The sequence below is a fragment of the Carcharodon carcharias genome, chromosome 1 (assembly GCF_017639515.1).
Source record: "Carcharodon carcharias isolate sCarCar2 chromosome 1, sCarCar2.pri, whole genome shotgun sequence".
Lineage (NCBI taxonomy): Eukaryota > Metazoa > Chordata > Chondrichthyes > Lamniformes > Lamnidae > Carcharodon > Carcharodon carcharias.
The window spans coordinates 105,766,549-105,788,548 of NC_054467.1; the positions used below are offsets into that span (position 1 = coordinate 105,766,549).

The 22,000-nt window shown below is 43.8% G+C and overlaps 1 protein-coding gene across 1 annotated transcript in view; it reads left to right on the top strand.

Annotated features, from left to right (window-relative positions):
• LOC121274395 (protein Shroom3-like) overlaps nucleotides 1-15,110 on the top strand; it is a 251,323-nt gene extending 236,213 nt beyond the window's left edge. The window contains exon 2 of the mRNA XM_041181731.1: nucleotides 14,898-15,110. Within this exon, the coding sequence (XP_041037665.1) occupies nucleotides 14,898-15,110 (213 nt within the window). The remainder of the gene's footprint in view (nucleotides 1-14,897) is intronic.
• Nucleotides 15,111-22,000: the final 6,890 nt, after the last annotated feature.

A 22,000-nucleotide genomic window follows, 5' to 3' on the forward strand; every position in this document is an offset into this window, starting at 1 on the left:
ACTTTAATTGTATTTGTTGATGCATCTTAAAGAATACCAAGCTGGTTCTGCTATGATAAATATTTGAACAATGACTTGTAATAAATATGTAATAAAATCAGTTCCGGTTAAAGAAAGAAAGAGCAACAGCAATTTGTATTTGTAAGGCACCATTAACGTAGTGAAACATCCCAAAGCACTTCACAGAAGTGTTACCAAACAAAAATTTGACATTGAATCTCATAAGGAATTTTTTTCTTTGTTATTCGTTCATGGGATGTGAGCGTTTCTGGCCAGGCCAGCATTTGTTGCCCATTTCTAATTGCCCTCGAAGGAGATGGTGACTCTCTATCTTGAACCCCTAAAGTCCATGTCGCATTGGTACATCCACAGTGCTGTGAGGAAGGGAGTTCCAATGACAAGGAAAGAACAGCGAGATTGTTCCAAGGTAGGGTGGTGTGTGACTTTGAGGGGAACTTGCAGGCGGTGGAGTTCCCATGCATCTGGTGTGTTTGTCCTTCTAAATGGTAGGGTTTGTGGGTTTGAAAGGTGTTGTTGAAGGAAACCTATTGAGTTGCAAGGGCAGGTGACCAAAATTTTGGTCAAAGAGCTAGGATTAAAGGAACATTTTAAAACAAGAAAGAGAGTTGGAGAGGTTGGGAGAAGGAATGCAAGAGCTTCAAGCTTTGGCAGCTGAAGAAATGCCTGCCAATGGTGAAGCCAATAAAAATTGAGGATGTTCAAGAGCCCAGAATTGGAGGAGTGCAGATGCCTGGGGGTTGTAGGGCAGGAGGAGATGACGGAGACAGGTGGCAGGATTCTCCCCGTGGGATTTTGGACCTGCCATTGTCTTCAAATGGGGACAGAAGCCTGCACTGTGTGGCAAACAGGCATGGTTGTTATTTTCCACAAAGGAGCCAATTATTGACCAGAAGCCGGCTCACTGTCTAATTGAGGAAGGTGGGTGGGCTGCCAAAGCTCGAGAACCAGAAAGGAGCCCCCTGCAGCAGTCCATCTTTTCAGTTAAGTGACAGAGAAGGTGTCCCAAGGTGGAGGTGCCCTCTCTCTCTCTCTCCAGCTTTGGTCTCAGCCGCCTGGCCAGTGTTGTTGAAGATGAACCCCTCCACTTTGTACAGCCAGCGGTTGCAGCTAAAGGCAGGCAGGGAGGGCCTCTAAGCCTGCCTGAAGCTCTGACCACCATCACCACCCCCCCGTCCCATGTAACTACACTGTCCCTCAATGCCCCCGGGGACCTGGGATGACTGAAAAATCCCAGTCAGCTTCTGACAATAAAAAGCTTTTAATGAGGTCAGTTGGTTACCCAGTAATTTCAGGCAGGTAGCTCTGTCCTCAGCACCCCACCCTCCCTCTGGGAAAATAACAGCAGCGGTGGATTGGAGCCGGTAAACCAGCACACCAGGCAGCAGCATGAATTTACATGATCACCAACCCCCATGGGCCTAAAAATTCAGCCTTGGGATCCTTTCAGTGCACTTAAGTAGCACTGTTCACAGCATATCAAAACACTTCACAGCCAATTATGTAATTATGTGCTTTTGAAATGCAGGACGGAATTTTCCAGAGCCCCCTCCCTGCCACAGCAGTGGGTTTAATGGCGGGTGGTGGGGGACAATGTGGCGGTAGCTGAAAAATCGGTTTCCCGCTAGCGAAAAACGGTGGCGGGAACTTGCGCTCCCATCCGCCATGGGTGGGTCAAAATTCCCGCTAGAGACCGGCGTGAGACCATTTTGCACCCGTTAATGGAATGCAGATGAAGACCTGACCGGAATCACCCCCCTCTATCTGATTGTCCGTCTGGACCAATGTGGCATAGCGATGTCAGGACTTGCCTGACGAAGGCCTGGGGCAGCCTGTGGAGATTGAGATGGAAGATGGAGGCCTCCATCAACCACAGACCCTGGAACACCATGTGCAGCAGTGGGTGGGTAGAGCGTCTACCAGGTGGATCTTTGAGCTGCAGCAGATTTCAGGAAGTGGATTTTCTATCTTCAGGATCTTGCAGGAGGTCCAACTTCTATCTACAATGGTGCGTCAGTTGATGTTCAGGGGCCTTTCAAATATGGCGCCCGAATATGATGGCGGGGCACGAGCCATCCAGCCCAGCAAAACATCAGGAAACTCCCAACTGCAGAATTAATTAGGCCAATCTCCCAAGGCACTTCACAGAGACTTATCAAACCAAATTTGACACCGAGGTCCATAAGGAGATTTTAGAACAGATGTTATAGAGGTAGAAATGAGCAGCCTTAGGGATGGTTTGGATGTAAGGTTGGAAGCTTACCTCGGGGTTGTTGTAATATGCCTTTAAGGGATATCAGCAAATGACATCACTAGAAGGGAAATGTGTCATGTGATCTAATCTTAGTTTCACTTTTGCTTTGAGCAGAGCACACACAAAGCTCTGATGACTTCAAGCTTTATACCTATGTATAACTGTTCTCATGTGCCTAGCCTAAATAAATGAACTCATAACGTGTTTACCCGGTCCCTTATGAGCAATTGTGTCTTGTGCAGAATATAGGCCCAAGGTATGATATCATTATAATAACATGAATGGTAATCAGTGGTGGTTAAACAGCCTGGCAGCAAGATTAAGAACAGGTAAAATCTGGTGAACAGCCTTAGATTGTACTAAGTGGCATGAAAAGACCCTCAACATTTTGGTCAGATCACATCGAACTCTTGACACCAAAGTTGTGAAGTGTCTAGGGCAGCCTCAGGCAATTGCCATGAGGTGGACAGAGTTGACAATTAGGGAATGGAGCATATGGTGGACCAAAGACAATCTTCAATCTTCCCAATATTTAATTCAAGGAACTTTTTGCTCATCCAGTTCTGGATGTCAGATGAAAAGTCTGACAACTTAGAGACAGTGGAGAAGTCAAGAGAGGTGTTGGTGGTGAGTGAGGGTAGCATGTCATCAGCATACATGTGGAAACTGACACTTTTTTTGGATAATATTACTGAAGGGCAGCATGTAGATCAGAAATTGGAGGAGGATAGACTCTTGGGAGGCACCAAAGATAGTGATGCAAGAGTGGGAAGAGAAGACATTGCAGATGACTCTCTTCCTATGACTGAATAGATAAAAATGGAACTAGGTGAGAGCAGTCCCCACCAGCTGGACAATGGAGAAAAGGTGTTGGGGGAGAATTGTGTGGTCAACTGTGCCAAAGGCTGCAGACAGGTCAAGAAGGACAAGGAGGGATTGTTTACCATGGACGCTGTCACATAGGATGTCATTTGTGACTTTTGTAAGAGCCGTTTTGGTTCTATGGTAGGGTGGGTGAGGAATCTGATTTGAGGGATTTGAACCTGGAGTTCCAGCAAAGTTGGGCACTGATTTGGAGCTGAAGGATTTTCAAGAGGAAAAGGAGTCTTGAGATGCGTCAGCAGTTTGCAAGGATGGGCAGATCAAGTTTTTTTTGAGGAGGGCGTGATGATGGCACATTTGAAGCAGAGACGATCAACACCTGAATAGAAACAACCATTAACAAGATCAACTAATATGGGGGCCAGGGGAGGAAGTTAGGTGATCAGTAGTTTAATGCGGATAGGGTTGAGGAATCAGGAAGTGGATCACATGGACAAGCTGAGCTTGGATGGAGCATGAGGAAAGATAGGAGAGGAAGTAGAGAAAGATTTGAGTTCAGGACTGGGGTAAGGAAGGAATCTTGGAGAAAGTTGGGCTAGTGGGAGGGAAGAGGCAGAGGCAGCTAAACGGATGGTCTCAGTCTTAATAAGAAAGAGGTTCATGAGCTCAACATAATTATTACAGCCGAACTTCAAGGAGGCAGGGGAGGAGGGTGCAAGAAGATGTTTTGCAGTGGAAAAAATTATCCATGATTCCAGAATGGTGAGCAGTTTTAGCTGAAAGAGCAGGTTCCAATCGCGCTTTATCTAATGATGAATGGTTGAACCAGTTGTCCAGCATTCCAGTTTTAAGCTGGCATCCTTTGGACTTAGGTAGCAAAGATGAGGACAGTACCAGGGGAACACAGTTTAATGGGTTTTAACCAGATCGCTAATGTTTAAAGTATGAAAAAATATAATTAAGCAAACTATGAGTAATTATTATAAATAATCTCAATGATATAATAGTTATATGAAGTTTCAGTAGACAGTCCTTTATTCAATTCATTGAGTAAAAACATTACAATGTTAAGAATTAAATGAATCTTTTAATTACCGACCTTTAAAAATACAAACCAATCGCTTGAGCTTTTCCAAATAGCTGCTCACATGAGGGGCAGAATCTTCTGGCTGGCATGTGGGTAGCGGAGTCTGCATGCCAGCGCTTTAAATGTTGCGTGTGAGCGTCCCGATGTCAGCACGTGGCATCGCGATATTTTGGTCAGCGGGCACGCTAGGCAGCGGGACCCGCACCCAGCATTAATTAAAGGCATTGTTAAGGCCATTAACTCTCCAATTGACCAGGATTTTGAGGGGCCCGTGCAAACTCCGGGTTTACAAACTTCATCCAGTGGCGGGGTGAGGTTTGATATCGGGTTTAAAAACTTTTAATAAAGTGTTTGTGTTTTTCACTAACATGTCCCATCTCATGTGACATTTTCACATGAGGGGGACATGTTAATGATTTTTAAATTTTTCTATTTTTAGAGTTTCAGAGTTTCAGCGATCTCCCTGAGGCAGCACTTTGTCTCAGGGAGCAGTGCGCTCTTTGGCACACGTGTGAAAAAGTGCACTCTGGCAGTTGGGGAATCACCACCACCGCCCCCCCCCCCCCCCCCCCCCCCCCACCCAGCCTGCACAGGGATAGCATTTCCCGTCAGGCAGCCCTCTAGGCAGGCTTTAATTGGCCCGCCCACTTAAAATGGTGGCGGGGCCCATTTTGGCGGCGGCGATCGGCTCCCCGCTCACTGCCGAGTCGGTCGGGCCCGCCTGCCCATCAAATGCAAAACTCTGCCCGAAGTTTCCAGCTTCACTTATTCAAACAGAACTGTCTGATTTTACCAGAACATCCTGGGTGTTGAATATCTGCCTTCTCAAATTCAAAAGGGATCGATGAGTAAAATCCAAATTGAGTTAATCATGGTCTCACAGTTTAAAAGCTGTGTGCTGGACTCCCTCTCAAACTACTAAGAGACTTCTACAAACCTCACAACTCCATATGGGGCCGGACTGGGGCAAAATCCAGAGTCTAGCTTCTTGTTAACCTGCTGACAGAGCTAGCGATTGAGTTTTAAAGGGACTTTCACAAACTTAAAACTCAGCAAGAATACATAATTTTTGTCACATAGCTAGACAATTAAGCTGAGAGAAAGAGAGTTGCATGAACAGAAATAAGATCTATGGGCTATTTATAGTTACTTAGATCAATTTTTCCCTGCATAATCATTTTGTAAGTAATATTCACTTGTCTTTGTTGGTCTGTTATAGAACCTTTGCTGTCCGATATAGCTCTAGGGAAACATGGTGTTGCACCACGCCACAGACTACAACTAGAATTACACTTCAGCAGTTACTTTTGCACCTTTAACAATTTATAGGAAGCCTCAAATATCCAGCTGTGGCCATGCACATATATAGTGAACATTCAATATACATTATTCTCTGTAAACTTTGGAAAATCTGAAAAAACAAGCTAGGGCATCACAGTGACTTAAAAAGCAACTTTCAGCTGTTACATCTTAGTCTTTTAAGAGAAGTGTTTAAAATTCTGTCACATTTCCCAAAGAAAATGGATGAACAACCCAATTCAGCGTTTCTCAACAAAAGAAAGATATGATATTAAAGCAAATGTTCACTGCGTCAGTAAGTGCGTTTGATCCAGGATTGAAAGCAGACAATGGTTACCACCCAGATGAATATCTGTGGTTAGATTGTGCAGGTGTGAGGGAAGTGGCCATATGTTAGAAATACAAAAGGACATTTAAACCTCTGACCATGCTAATAGCACAGGATTAGAGCTTCTTACAAGTGCATTACACTGGAATAGATAGCAAATACTGTGCAGCACCAGCAAGGTCAAACAGGACTGAGAACAAACCTGCTTTTTAATCAGAAAAGATACATTGAAGGGTTTAAGTGATTAAAGCAGCTATGTCTTTCCCTGGTGTTGGTGGTGGCATGTGTAACTTTGGAGACTTTGCCCACATGGTAAATGTAGTGTATTCAAATAGTGAAGGAGGAGGTATGAAAGAGGTGAATAAAGTTGAAAATGTTGAACAATGGGCTCTGCTTGTAATCTTATAAAATAAATTAGAATTATCAGACAAGCGATCCACCTAGCCAATTAAGAAAATGATTGAGGAAAAAGTTCCCAAATAATTCTGCTTAAAACGGTCTTAGATCTTTCAAGTCTGTTTCCTTCAAGGGATTGGGCCAATGGACTGAGATAGATGACCAGTTCAATACAAATATCCCATATTGTAATACATCAGTGAAGAATTCCAAAAGTGTGATTGCAATTGTCTGAAGTTGAGGAGCATGTTAGTGTCACTTTCCAGTCAGGCCTTTGTAGAAACAGAGATGCTACTGCTTCTGGGCCTGCCCTTAAATTCAAGCAAAAACAAGCTGCTATAATACAAATACTATTAACATGCCCAGTATACAGAGTATTTGTTGAGGTTATTTTAACCCAAAATATTACCCATGCCAATTGTGACAGCATCGTACTATATCTGTTTAATGCATATCAATCTTGTTTTATATCTAAACATTGAGTCTCCTTCCAGAATACCAATATGTTGTTAAATTTTGCATTGTGGCAGCTTGTTTCCACTCAAGTTTAAGGAGCAGTGACAGAAGCAGAAGTAACTTTCTTCCATGAAGAGTGGAAAGTGAAATTAAAATGCCCCTCAGCTTCTAACAACATGGCTGCAATCACCCTCCCCAAATTCTTCATCAGCATATGGTAATCTGGTGTTGAAGCTGGTCTTTTTCAACCTTGTGAAAGCCTTTGACTCTGTCAACTGCAAAGGCTTATCGAACATCCTCCTCAAATTTGGCTGCCGTCCGCCAACTCCACGATGCAAGCTGTGATCCTCACCGACGGAACCACCACAAACACTATCTCAGTGAAGAGTGGGTCAAACAATTACAACAACTCTTTATTTTCCTCACTGCAATACTGCACCTCACCTCCAGCAAGTTACCCACAGGCATAAAGATAATCTACAAAACAAACGGAAACTGTTCAACCGTCGTCATCTTCAATCCAAAACCACTCCAGCCTCAGTCATTGAGCTTCACTATGCAGGTGAAGCTTGTGTGCGCACTCACTCTGAAACTGAGTTCCAGATTGTTGTCGACTCCTGCTTTGGAGCATATGAGAAAGTGGGCATTTCACTAAATACCTGGGCCTGAAGTTTTCTCATGTCAGGCGGGCTTGGCAGGAGCAGGCGGGGGGCGGCTGCGGAGCTGACTGCCACCCTTGATTTTGTCCACATGCGCGCGAAAGAGCGCCTTAATCTCCCTGAGGCAGCAAGGAGCTGCCTCAGGGAGATTGAAGCGCTTTTGAAAAAAAAATAAATGCCATAAAAATTTAATGAAACACATCCCCTCATGTGACTGTATCACATGAGAGGGGACATGTTTTTATTTTTCAGAAATATTTTTATTTTATTCGTAAAAGCTTTAGGAAACCTCACCCCGCTCGTGGATGAGGTTTCCTAAAAAATGTAAAGGCCGCGTGGCCTTTTCGCCTGCCCGCCAACCGTAAGGTTGGATGGGCAGCGTAAACTTGAAATTAATTACTTCGTTAATGGCCTTAATAGCAACTGAAATGTAAGCAAGTTGTCCAACTCTGGTATGTGCCCGCCGAACAAAATATCGCGAGACTGCCCTACGTCATCATGCGTCATTTTACGTGCCAGCATGTCAGGCTCACCCCCCACATGCCGACTGTAAAATCCTGGCCCTGGAAAACTAAGGTCCTCTTCCAACCAGCTCCCACAGCACATTACCTCCACCAACCCCCACCCCAATTGATTAAGATCAACAGCGCTTTCCTGGAACATGTGGACCATTTTCTATATAATGGCAGCCTCCTCTTGACGAAGGCAGACATAGATAACGAAATTCATGATCGCCTCCAGTGTGTGAGCTTAGCAGTCGGCTGACTGAGAAATAGAATATCTGAGGACCAGGATCTCAAACTCAAGACTAAGGTCATGGTTTACCAGGCAACTGTGATCCCCATGCTCCTATATGCTTCGGAAACAGGCACCTCAAAGCACTGGAGAAGTACCACCAACAGTGCCTTCACAGGATCCTCCAAATCTGGTGGCAAGAGAGGCAGTGTCCTCTCCCAAGCTAACTTGCCCAGCATTGCAGCACTAGTCGCTTAAAGCCACCTCCGCTGGATGGGACATGTCATTCATATGCCTGACACCAGATTCTCGAAGCATCTGCTCTACTTGGAATTCAGTCGTGGCAGGAGACTGCCAGGAGGACACTGGAAATGTCCTCAAAGCATCACTGAAGAGGTCAACATCCCACAGAATCACAGAAATGTTACAGCTCAGGAGGAGGCAATTAGGCCCATTTTGTCTGCACCAGCTCTCCACATGAGTAACTTCCCTAGCGCCATTCTTCCCTCCTCCATGTAATCCTGAACATTCTTCCTTTTCAGATGACAACTCATTGGAGTCCCTGGTTTGTGACTGACCAAAAGGCTTATCTGGGAAGGCACCAAACACATCAAGAGACTTCATCGAGAATGTGCAGAAGCAAAGTCAAGGCATCAGAGAGAGAGCACAAACCTCCAAACAACTCATCTACCCAACCCTCCAGGCACCATCTGCTTCGCATGTGGCAAAGTCTGCAAATTACACATTGGACTGATCAACCATCTTAGAACCCATTGAACTGGAATGGAAGCAAGTCGTCCTTGAACCCGAGGGACTGCCTCAGAGAAGAGAGGATGAAGTTGGTTAGTGTTTGTGTTTAGTTCAGCCAGTTTTAATTTCCTCTTTTTTCTCTTATGGCTTCATCTATACTGCACAACTTCCATAAATGAGAGGATGGGTCAGTAATCTCTGTCCAAACCCCTGACAGTGCAACTCTGTACCAGATACAAGAATGTGCTGGGTTTGTCATTCTTGGATTTCCTCTTCCTCTCCAATGATGCAGCTGAAATTGGAAATATATGAGAATAGCAGGTAGGAAGTGTACAGCTGACCACTGGATACTGCTTGGCACGTAGTGCACCGTCTGTCTCAGAAGTATACCTCAACAGTGAATTTGCACAGCGGATTCCAATTTGGTCCAGTACCCTTAGCCCCAGAATTTCTGTCAACATTAGCTGGCATGAATCCTTCACATACCCATCTCTTCATGCCTGAGAGAGTTTTTTTTGAACCCTTGACATTTTGCCTCCAACGCTAATTAGTCAAGACCTCTGTACAACAGAGAAACCATTAGGCAGGTGATAAGTATTGTACATGACCAGTCTTTTGAAATAAAGCAGGGCCTTGTATTTGTTTCAAATACCATCCTAGTATTAATCTGTGAGCCTTGTTATCTATAAAGGATGCAAAAACAGCACAGTCACTGGCCTGCTGGGTGGGTTTCTGTTTTCCCGTGAATAATCCAGGAATTATTATTAACTAATTAAACCTACATTATTTTATAAATGTAGCCTTGGTGCAATATAAATATTTCTTGTGCTATCAAGATGAACTTCACTGTGATGCATTCTCCAAGCCATTGTGGTGTATGCTGAAGATCAGCTGCCAGTCACTTTGAATGGTGAGATTTGCGCATTTGTTTCACCAATACTCTTATCTTTTTCTCAAAAATGAGAATGAAAGCTCACACATCTGGCATCACGTCAATATTAACAGTCTGTTCAAAGATTACACATGCACAGGTGAGGGAAACCCCATTGAGCCACTCAGTGCTCTGCCTGACATGGTTGGCTCCACTCTCATCCACTTCCACGCAGTGCTCCTCTTGTGACCTCAGATGAGCTGCAGGCAGCCTGCTCACTGTCTCTGCTTGTGGCTGAGATGTATGTGCCAGTGTGGGGACCTCCAGAGGGCTGCTGCAGCAGCATCATTGCAAGGGTACTGTCTGTCACTGAGCCCGACTGCACAGATGACCCCTCAGTCAGAGGGGTCAAGAAGGTCGATGATGATGATGAACTTGCCTTGTGAGGGGTGAAATCCTCAACTGTCTCAATGACATCTCAGCATTTGGCTGGTGTTCTGGACGGCTGGAGGGAACCTCCAGCTGGGGCACAACTGGCATCCCCTCCAAACTTCTCTGGGTCACTAGCGCCACTGCCAGTCCAAGCTACAGAGTGTGGCATGCAACCTGTGAACATCAGTGCACAGTTCCTGCATGCACTCCGAGCGCTGCCGTATATGGCTTCACAATGTTGGCCACTCTCTCAGTGGAGGAGCTCATGCATTCAAAGCCCTGACCCATGGTGGCATACATGAGAATGGACTCCCCCATTCTCAGCCTATGACTTTGCGCTGCCTCAGGGAACTTTGATGTGGAACACATCTGTTGCTGCTGGTCTATGTAGAATCTCCATTTCTGTGATTTCTGGGGCCCCGCATCTGTGCCCAATTAAGCAGGACTGTGTCTGTCCTCCATCTTCTGAGGAGGACTCATTATTTTACCAGAGTGAAGAAGGTAATTGAACCATCTCTGGCACTGCATCCATTTCCTCCTGACCACACCATCTGTTCAGGTTCTCAGCCACCCCTATCCAGGTCTGCTTTGTTTGAGAGGTGGCCCTCTCCTACCACCTTCTGGAAAGAGGACCTCGCTTCTCTCCCTCAATGCCTCAAGGAGGACCTCCATGGAACAGCCCTGCCCTCAGGCAAGCCTCTATTTCTCTTCTGAGATCCCAGGTGCTTGCAACCTTGAAGTTAAATGGCAACCATAGTAATCGTTGCCATGGTCTGTTTAAATCGGGCCCATATTCACTCTGTCCCACCTCCATTCATGGCTCTGTGGCCTCTAATTGGTCACCACACCCACTGCCCAGCCAGTCAGCAGCCCACCCCATGAAATTGGGTGCTGTGACTGCATCACCCCCAGACGGAACCCAGGATGATCCCAAAGTCAGTTTCCCAATCCCAAAAGAAAATCAGGCCTATGGACTTTGACAAAAGGAAATTGGCTATCACATCCCCCATTTGACTTTCCAAGTGAATATACATGTTTGGCACTTTTGATCGATAGAAAAACAGCAAGAATTCATGGTAGGAAGTGAGTTGGAGGGGGATTGCAGTCACATATGGTAGATAAAAGAATGTTGATTAGGTTTACTCAGTGCTAAAATGTATCAAATTGTCAATAGCAACGATGGAATTGTGGCTATCCACATATTTTGTTTACCCAATTAAATCACCCCATCTATTTTCTGGTGAATGATGTTACAATGTTCAATTTCCTTTCAACAATTGGAGCAAACATTTGGTTTGTACACATTTCAAGTCACAGTACATACGATTTAGGAGCAGGAGTAGGCCATTTAGCCCTTCGAGCCTGCTCCGTCATTCAATGAGATCATGACTGATCTGATTGTGGCCACAACTCCACGTTCCACCTACCCCCGATAGCCTTTGACTCCCTTGTTAGTCAAGAACATATCTATTCCTGCCTTAAAAATATTCAATAACCCTGACTCCACCGCTTTTCAGGGAAGAGTTCCAAAACTCACAACCCTCTGAGAGAAAAAGTTCCTTCTCATTTCCGTCTTAAATGGGAGACCCCTTCTTTTTAAACTGTGTCCCCTAGCTCTAGTCTATCCCACATGGGGAAATAGTCTTTCAGCATCCACATTATCAAGTCCCCTCAGGATCTTATACGTTTCAATAAGACCTTAAATAAGAATCCTTTGAGAACTCGCCTGCTGCAGCAGAGACAAATTAGGTCAACAATTTAAAGATTAGAAACACCTTGGTCAGGATTTTCCTATGACGGGCGGGCTGGATGGGAGTGAGCGGGGGTGGGAGCAGAGCTGATCGCCATCCACGATCGGCTCTGCACCGCCATTTTACGTGGGCGGGCCAATTAAGGCCCGCACAGCGCAATACCCAGCCGGTAAAGCTCAGCGCTACCTGTGCAGGTGGGGGGAGGAGGGAGAGTTGGGGCCAGCGCTGAGCTGCCTCAGGGAGATTGAATGTATAATGAAATCATGACAGAAATGATTTAAAAATGTATTTAAACATGTCCCCTCATGTGACACAGTCACATGAGTGGGGAGATGTTTGTAAACTTATGACAATTTATTTATTTATTTAATAAAAGTTTCAGGAAACCTCATCCCGCTCGTAGATGAGGTTTCCTGAAAAATGCGAAGGCCGCTTGGGCTCTTTGCCTGCCCACCAATCTTAAGGTTGGACATGCAGCATTCTTAACTGCTTAATAGCCTTAATAGGTATTTGACATTTTGGCAGGTGCGCAGCTGACTCCAGCAAGCGCCTGCCGAACGAAATATCTCGATGGCACGTGATGACATCAGGACACACGCCTGACGTCATCGCACATCATTTTACACGTTGGCATGTCAGGCCCGGCCCCCAATCGCCAACTGGAAAATTCTGCCCCTTGTGTCAGATTTAGTGGAAGGCCACATATTTAGTGAATTATTGCATTGAGCGACTAATTAGCTACCACAAACTGAAGTTTGATTTGATTTGTTATCAATATCAGAATTTTTTTGCATAATATTGTATGTTCTATTATTTTAATCAGTGCTGTTGGATTTAACATAATGCTGTGAAATAGAATTCTATCATTCTTGATGAGGAATTTTGTGCTCATCACAGTGAGGGATGTTCGTGCTGGGAATGGAGTCCATTTGTATTTGGATAATCAGGATCAACTTCAAGCACTCCAGTGTCACGTAATATGAATGGGATACAGAGTAAAGAGTGAAAAAATATCTCCCTTTATTCACCTTAATAACATTCCCTAATGCCAACCCACAAGTGCAATGTTTCTATTCTGCACAACAGGAAATGGTGTAAGTTTAGTACCAAATTTTATCTTGAAGACCCATACTCATTATCATTTGTTTAAATCTGCGCTAACTCATTTTGCATAGAAGCACGGCAGCTAATAGAGAAGGAAGATTTCCATCTCATCTATTTCGACTAGGTTTAAACCCAGATTCCCGAGGTCAATCAAGTTCCTCTATTTTGACCTTTTCTGTTGGAAATTTCTTACCTGTTCTTGATTTACATCTGTATCCTGATTCCAAATTGGGTCATTCATGCAGTATTTTGCTGAATTAATCCTTTACCTCATGATGTTGATGCAGCAAACTTATTTGAAGTTTTCAGGCCAGTTTATGTCAGATCTATTAAAATGTTTGGCTTAATTTGAAATGAGCTGTGTTCATGGCTCATCAGATCAGTAATAGAATAGCATCAATCTGGGCTAAGGTACTTTAATTATTACTAGACATTTATTTAATTGTTCTTTGTTACATTTCTGCTTTTAATTTCCGAAGTCCCTCCAACTACGTGGTGAGGATTGAAAAAAGAATTTCTTTTGTGCTATTCTCTACAAAGCATTCCTGACCCCATAAGTATAGTTAATTTGACTTGAGAATTTTTAGCAAGTTATACAATTTTTAGGCTATTGAAGTTGGTTATTTAGGAAACTTTAAATCTTCTAGGATTCGAAGCTTTTGTGTTTACTTAATTCTTCGGAAGACCAATGCTATCCAGCCCTCTTAAAAGGTGCAGTGTATGATGCAGTCTCAGATTTCTCAGTGGGACCATTTTTTCCACTGATTTAAGAATTCCTTTGTTATTCAGCATTGTATGGCGGGGGTGCTTTTCGTAGGATTAGGAGATCATTGTCTGGATTTCCTCAGTGGGATATTGGTTAGTCTGTGGAGAGGGGCCAAAGGTTATAGGAGCTTTTAGGGAATCTGGTACTGGATTTTTTCTAATTTTTTTTTAGGATTATCTCGACAACACGGCTCATCTCACATCTGCAAATAACTCATTCATAGTTAAACATATGCCAAATTGGTATTTTTATCCTAATTCTGAGAGATCATTAATCAATCATTTTAAAGGTAAATGAGCAACATTTATCCTCAATATGTCTGTCTGGAAATTGGGATTAATTTGTGTTCTTTTGTACTATTACTGATTGCTGAATTAACATTAACTTTTTAAACAATTGTTTTTTTTGTAGATTTGACACCTATTAGCCAGACAGGATTGTTGATCCCTGAGTTTTTGGAATCAATTTTGAAATATGAATCATTTAAAATCAATTTTCTGATGGCCATGCTCGATCAGTCTAAACACTAATAACTATTTGAAAGGGTTTTCATTCAGTGACTAGATAAGGAAATTTCAAGTTTATCATAGAAAAAAAAGATACTACATTGTTTTAATAATTTCAGAAATACGCAGTTAAGATTCTTGGAAAAATAGGCACCGCCTTCACAAGAAATTGAAGTCAGAAATATTTTTGTGCTAAGAATGTAAAGAAAAGAGATAATTTGCTGATTAAAAAATGCACTGCAAATGGATCAGTACTGCTTTTTTTATCTCTAATTCCCCAGCACATTAGGCATTGAGACAGAAATATTTTTTGCACATTGTTAAACAAGGCGTGCTGTACAAATCTTTAAAATCAGGTGACTGATTGTGCTCAAAATTTAAAGCTAAAGTAGCTGTGCTCATACAAGCCATTGATTGCAAAGAAGAACAAGGTTTTTTTTCAGAAGGTTTTGTGAATCACTAATTCTGTGCAGGTGTTGCCTGGAATACTACAGGATCGTGGCTTTCCTCATTACTGAGGGTCAAGGTTAAAAAGTGTGGTGGCACAGTTTAATTAGCAAAGTAACTTAAAGCCCTGCAGGAGGTCAACTGCAACCATGATTGAAAGGTCCTAAGCTTAAGATGTTTTCCTCTAATTTAGCCTATTTTTTTCTTCTTTTGTAGATTGAGGAAGGAGGAAAAGCAGACTTGCTAACAAGCAAACTGCAGGTGGGGGATGAAGTGGTCAATATAAATGACGTGGAGCTGAGCGGCTACAGACAAGAGGCCATCACACTGGTGAAAGGCTCCTACAAGACCCTGAAGCTGCTCATTCGCAGGTACGAGATGCAATCTGGTCATCTGAAGATACTCTCTGAATCTAATAAAGACAGTTAAAATAAAAAAGTGTTGGGATGCATAAGACCTGAAATAAAAGCAAATATACTGGAAAAACTCAGGAAGGGAAAATGTTGATGGTTCAGAAATACCCCTATATCAGAACCCTGGAATAACAGTTTTCATTTCTTTACAGATGTTACCTGGCTTGCTTCATGTTTTCAGCATTTTAAAATTTCTATTCCAGTAAAAGCTCTTGCTTATTGAAATCGGTAGAGCTCATCTGAATGTGTCTCATCTGCTTCCTTATTTCAAGCACGGTTTTCAACATTAGATACAATTTATCTTCGAATTGTCTGTATAATTTACAATCTCAACATCCTTGAAACAACAACAAAAAAAATTTTGCTAGTGGATTAACAAATGAGAATTACACTTCTATGAGTAGGATCATGGGCCAATCAGTTATTCTCTGGGTTCATTCTTTTAATGAATGAGATCAAAAATAAGAGCTTGGTTAAGAATCAGTCTTGGAGGAAGAGCTAAAGAACAGCATTAGGATGGGGCCAAGAGAAAAGCAGCAGCAGAGCAGGAATTGGATTTGAGTTGTCTGTTCAGATGGTTCGTCATGATGACAAACTGACAGTTCCACATTGCAGTCTCCAACTCCCAGAGGATAACTGTGGCCTGATACCATTTTAAAATCCAGTAAACTGCAAAGTGTAGAATATTAAAGTTACAAGTTTCAGAACAGGATGCCCACCCCTGACTGTAAAACAATAACTTGCATTTATTTAATGCCTTTATCTTCATAATTCGTCTGAAGATGCTTCATATTGGAGACAAACATTGACACTGAGCTATGTAAGAAGGTATTGGGACAGGTGTCCAGAAAACTCAGTCAAAGAGATAGGTTTTAAATAATGACTTAAGGGAAAAGAGAGAGAGGCTGAGAGGTGTGGCAAGGAATTCCAGAGCTTTGGGCCCAGGTAGCTGAAGACACAGCCTGCAATGTTGGTGCAGTTGCAGGAATAGAAAGATCTTGGTAGGCTGTTGGCCTGAAAGAGATTACGGAAAGGCGAAGGGATGAGCCCAATGAGGGTTTTAATAACAAAGGTGAAAATTTGAAGATTGAGGTATTGCCGGGACCAGGAGCAATGTAGGTCAATGAGCAAAGAGACAATGCATCAGCAAGACTTGGGGCAGAATATTACGCTCAGCGTGCAGGCGCGTGCCTGACACGCCCAGCATAAAATGACATGCGATGAGGTCAGGCATCATCACGCAGTCTCGTGATATTTCGTTCAGCAGGCATGTGCCAAAGTCAGCTGCACACCCGCCAATAATTAAAAGGTCTATTAAAGCCATTAACAATCTAATTAAATTCAAATTTACGGTGCCTGTCGAACCTTACGGTTGGTGGGCAGGTGAAAAGGCCAAGCAGCCTTTACATTTTTTAGGAAACCACATCTACAAGCGGCATGAGCAAATAAAGATTAAATTAAAACTTTATTTTTGAATTAAACATGTAACAGTCACATGAGGGGACATGTTTTATTAAATTTTTATTCTCTTCATTATTTTTTTACACAGTGCTTCAATCTCCCAGAGGCAGCTCCGTGCCTCAGAGAGCTTGAAGCACTCTTTCTCGTGCATGTGTGAACTGCGCGCTAGGCCCAGCTCTCCATCCTCCTCCCACCCGCACAGGCAGCGCTGAGCACTGCCACTCATGATCCACCCACCAGCGTGAAATTGCAGTGCAGAGCTGATGGAGGGCGGCAGTCAGCTTCCCGACCACCCCTGCCCGCCCCCACTGAGCACCTTTGCCAAGGGCAAAATCCTGCCCTTGGTGTGTGTTAGGATATGGGCGACAGAGTTTTGGATGAACTCACACTTATGTGGGAGTGGAAGGTGGGAAGCCAGCCAGGAGAACATTGAGATAATGGAGACTAGAGATAACATAGATGTGGATGAAGATTTCAGCAGCAGGGGCAGAGATGAGGAATGTTATGGAGTTGGAAGTAGGTGGTCTTGTTGATGAAGAGGATATTGGGTAGGGAAAGCTTATATTAGGGCCAAAAAGGACACTAAGGTTACAAATGGTCTGGTTCAGCCTCAGACACGAGCCAGGGTAAGGGATGGAGTAGGTGGCTTGGGAATAAAGTTTGTAATGGGGATCAAAGACAATAGTTTCTGTCTGCCCAATATTTGGTGGTTCTTTCTGCTCAGCCAATGTTAGACAAGCAGCGTGGCGAATCAGAAGCAGTGGTAGGTTGAGCTAGGTGTTATCAGCATACATGTGGAACCTGATGTTGCTTTGGATGATATGGCGAGGGACAGCACGTAGATGAGAAATAGGAGGGGCCATTAGATTGATATACAAACAACTGTTAGGGATTTGGATCTCTATACCAAACCCCAGAGTAAGACAATTCTTGTCAAGGAATAACCTTGTTGTCAAAAAGGAGAATCACTAATTTAGAATGCAAGCTAACAAGGTTCATTAGACATTAAGGGCAGAATTCTCCGGTTGGTGAGCGGGAGCATGCGCGAAAGAGCACAGGTCCCGACTCAGGGAACCCCCCCCCCAGCCCTGGCCTGCACAGGCAGCACTCAGCGCTTCTGGGCAAGCGCCACGCTGGGCGGGCCTTAATTAGCCCGCCCACATAAAGCAGCGGCGCATCACCAATCGGGGGCGCCGATCAGATTCACGCCCACCTCCGCCCACCCCCACACAATCCCTCTGATGGGGGGGAAATTCAGCCCCAAAATTTAATACTTAACTTTTCACTAGTTGAAACATAGCATGACGCACTAGTTCGATATGTGTTAGTGTGTCTTTCCATGGATCCTGGGACTTCTGGGATCTTCTCTTGGTTCTTTGAGCTTGGTGTCTTGGCCCATAATGTCCTTTGAGATTTTAATTTAGTCAACCTAACTCTAACATATCCACAAATCCCTTGCAGCTTTAAGACTTCAACCATGTGCGCTCCCTGTGCAGGTGGGGGTGTAGGGTTGCCTGAGTCGGGGAGTTGCACTCTTTTGGCGCCTCAGGGAGATTACTTCCACTTATGATACATTGATTAAAGGTAAACAAAAATTTTAAGGACATGTCCTCTCATGTGAAATTGGTGGGACATGTCCATTAATTTTATTAAAAACTTTAAAAACATTCATGAAACCTCATCCCACCTGTGGATGAAGTTTTATGAAAAATGTGAAGGCAGTCTGGGCTCTTCGCCTGCCCAACAACCTTAAGGATGGACGGGCAACTCAGTTTATTAGTTTAATTGATATTTAAATGGCCTTAATAGGCCTTTGACAGTTCAGCGGGCACACAGCTGAGGCTGCGCACCTGCCAAATTGTCAAAGACTTATTAAGGCTATTTAAAAAGCCAATAAAGCAATTAGCTGAGTTGCCCCTCCATCCTTAAGGTTGGCGGAGGCTTGGCCTAAATAGCCAAGTGGTTATGGTACTGGGTTTGGTACCCCAAGATCAAGAGTTCAAATCTCACAATGGCAAACTATGAAACAATGTAACTTTGAAGTGTCCACTCATCTCGGCTCCATCGACGCTGGCGAGTGCATCGTCCTCGGGGGGGATTTCAATTGCACCCTCGGGGTCCGGGACCGTCACGGTACCCCGCACTGCACGCGAGGTGTGAGTAAGTTGCGGGACCTGGTCAGGTCCTTCGACTTAGTGGATGTCTGGTGAAATCTCCATCCTGACTCCAGCGTGTTCACCTTTGTGTCACCTGGAGTCGGAGCATCCAGACTCGACCGCCTTTACGTTTCGAAGGCGTACGTGTCCTGCGTTCCGGCTGCTTCTATACAGCAGGTTCCGTGCACGGACCACCGTCTGGTGTGGGCGGAGCTCACTTCGTTCTGCGCTCGGACGGGGTCCGCGTACTGGCATTTTAATAATCCTTAAGGTTGGCGGGCAGGCGAAGAGCCCAGGCAGCCTTCACATTTTTCATCTTGGGACAGCCTAAGCTCATGAGAAGCACAAGAAATTCAAGTTTTTCTTCAGGCGTCTACACAAATGATACAGAAGAGATAACATGCAAGACATTATGGTGCGTTTGCATTGAGCCTGTGTCTCCTGGGTTCATTGCTGTTTTGTGCATGGCTAAGTATTCCCTACATATGGACTGCATCTGGGAACACAGTGACTGAGTTCATGCTGTGAGCTCCAGGAATTTGAGTGTTCATTCCCAAGGAGAAGCAGGAATGAAACAGTGACAGCTCACTGCACTTTAATGATTTATCAATAAATATGTCATCCAGTGAAAGGAAATATGAATTGGACTTGGGAAAAATCTCAGTGCTGCCAACCTGTCGGCACTGTGGGAGAACTGTAGGTGATGGGTTTTAGTGCAATTAACTTTCTGGTTATCACCCTAACAATAGAGCCCATTGCTTAGCATTAGCTTCATAAATTGCAACAAAATAAACATACCAGTTTTAATTTTTTTAACTATATTGACCTATATTGTTTAAACATGGGATTTTTGTGCAGCCCATTCCACAAACTGTGATACTGATCCTCGCTACCAATAAATCTAACAGGGAATTCAAGCAAAATTTCTTTACTCAAAGAGTGGTAAGAATGTGGAACTTATTGTCATGAGTAGCTAAGGTGAATAGCATGGATACATTTAAGGTAAAGCTAGATAAGCATGTTAGGGGAAGGAATAAAAGGATATTGGATTAGATAAATCTGTGGGAAGAAGGAAGCTCATGTGGAACATAAACATCGGCATGGACCACTTGGATCGTATGACCTCTTTCCATGCTGAAATTCGATGCAATTCTCAGCAACACATGGGGTGCATTTACACTACAAATAGACTGCAGCAGTTGGAATTTAAGTTGAATGTTACATAGAAAGTACAGCACAGAAGCCGCATTCAGCCCAAATGGTCCATTCTGGTGTTTATCTCCACATGAACTTCATCCAACCCCTCTTCATCCAATCCTATCAACATATCCTTCTAATTCTTTCCCTTCATGTGTTTATTTAGCTTCCCCTTAAATACCTTCATATTATTAAATACTTCTATGTTATCAAATACCTCCATGTTATAAATACCTCCATGTTATTAAATACCTCCATGTTATTAAATACCTCCATGTTATTAAAAACCTCCATGCCATTAAATACCTCCATGTTATTAAATACCTCCATGTTATTAAATACCTCCATGTTATTAAATACCTACATGTTATTTGCCTCAACTACTCCTTGTGGTACTGAGTCCCACATTCCTGCAGTTTTTTTACATTGACTCATTTTTAAAAATGTTGTGAGAACAACTTGTTTATTTACAAATAAGTTAATTTTTTTAAATTGTTAAAATTATTACACAGGATACTTTAAACTTCTCAAGTTGCGGTGGGGGGGGGAATTAGAACCTTCAAGGAAAGACTTAAGCCAAGGAGAAAACAATTCCGCTATTTATGGATATTAATATATGTGGTAAAACATAAACACTCATTTATCTGCGGGGATGGACCGTGCCTGGCTTCAACTTGACTCGAGCTGTATAAAGGACAATGGCTATGGCAGAGGTATTTCTGGACACAGGTGAATAAGTCTTAACTGGGAGGAGCATGAACTTTGGACAGAATCAACTTCTGTCATGACCTGGCATTGCTAGTACTGCAGGGGGATCGGACTGCATCTCTGGGGGCAACATTATGCAGACATGGTGGACTTGACCCCTCTTCCCACCCCACCCGGCTTAAAAGTTGAGGATGAGCCAGTCTCAGCATTGCCAGGAAGCCAATTTTATGGCTGTCGGGCTGTTAGTTGGCTCAGAACAAGACTTCCACCCCTTATGGGAAGAAGTCCTGCCTCCAAGTGATGCTAGCCAGTCCAATTACTGACAGCTCTCCAGTCCCGACAGTGCCACCAGGAGTGACGGCCACTGCTGGGACTGCATCTAGTCCCCAGTGGAGATCAGCGCTGGAGCCAGATTAGAAGGTGAATGGGGGGGGGAGTGTTGGGGATGTTGGGGGAGGTGGGGTGGAGGGGTGGTGAGGGGTGGTCTAGGCTGGCAGGCCACAATGAGGGAAACATGGGGGTCAAGCATTGGGAGGGTAGGGGGGATCACATGGGGGCCAGAATCATTGTGAGGCAGGACCTCCGTTGGGCACAGGATGCACGAACAGGAGGGAGTCCACCAGCCCACAACAAGGCTCTCAGGGTTCATCTGGCAGCCTCGTAACAGGGCATGCCCCCCCTCACTGCTAAGGGTCCCAGATCGCCATAAGGTTGGGAGGCCACATACGCCTCCCTGCCACTGGAGGCGGTTAGGTGATGGGCACGATACCCCCACCATACCACCCAGTTTTACCACGTCACGTCCCTAGCCTCCTCACCTCCAGCCATTTCTTGGCAGGGCATAAAATTCCACCGTCTGTAGCATTTGCATTTAAAAATACAGGGTTTTTCTTAAATTAATTTTTCCAGTTTATTGCCAGTATTGCATAACAGCAAAGGTAGACAACGGAAAGAATCACAGTACTTTTTAAAATGTTGGACAATGTAACAACAAAGTGAATAAATTGGTCAGGGGAAGCATAGCCTCAGAATCACTTTAAAAAAAACATTAGACCCACTAGAGCACATTTCCCCTTTCAAAAATGTTTCGATCCATGACTGCAAAAGTCACACATTTATGTACATGGTTTCATGCATCTTATAATTCAGTTGATGGAAAGAAATTCTAACTTATTCAATATTCTTCAGTACAGGTCTTCATTCAGGTATGTTTTACTGTTTGTTCACATATTACTGTGCTGAAATGCATTTTATTGTGCTTTGTGATGTACAAGTAATGTGCTGCAAAGTTATTTCTACTTCAGAGCAGTTACACAAGGCCGCCATCAGGTTTTCTGCTTGCGCATTAACAAGCTTGCAATTTCCCCCGCCACCCAATTCATTT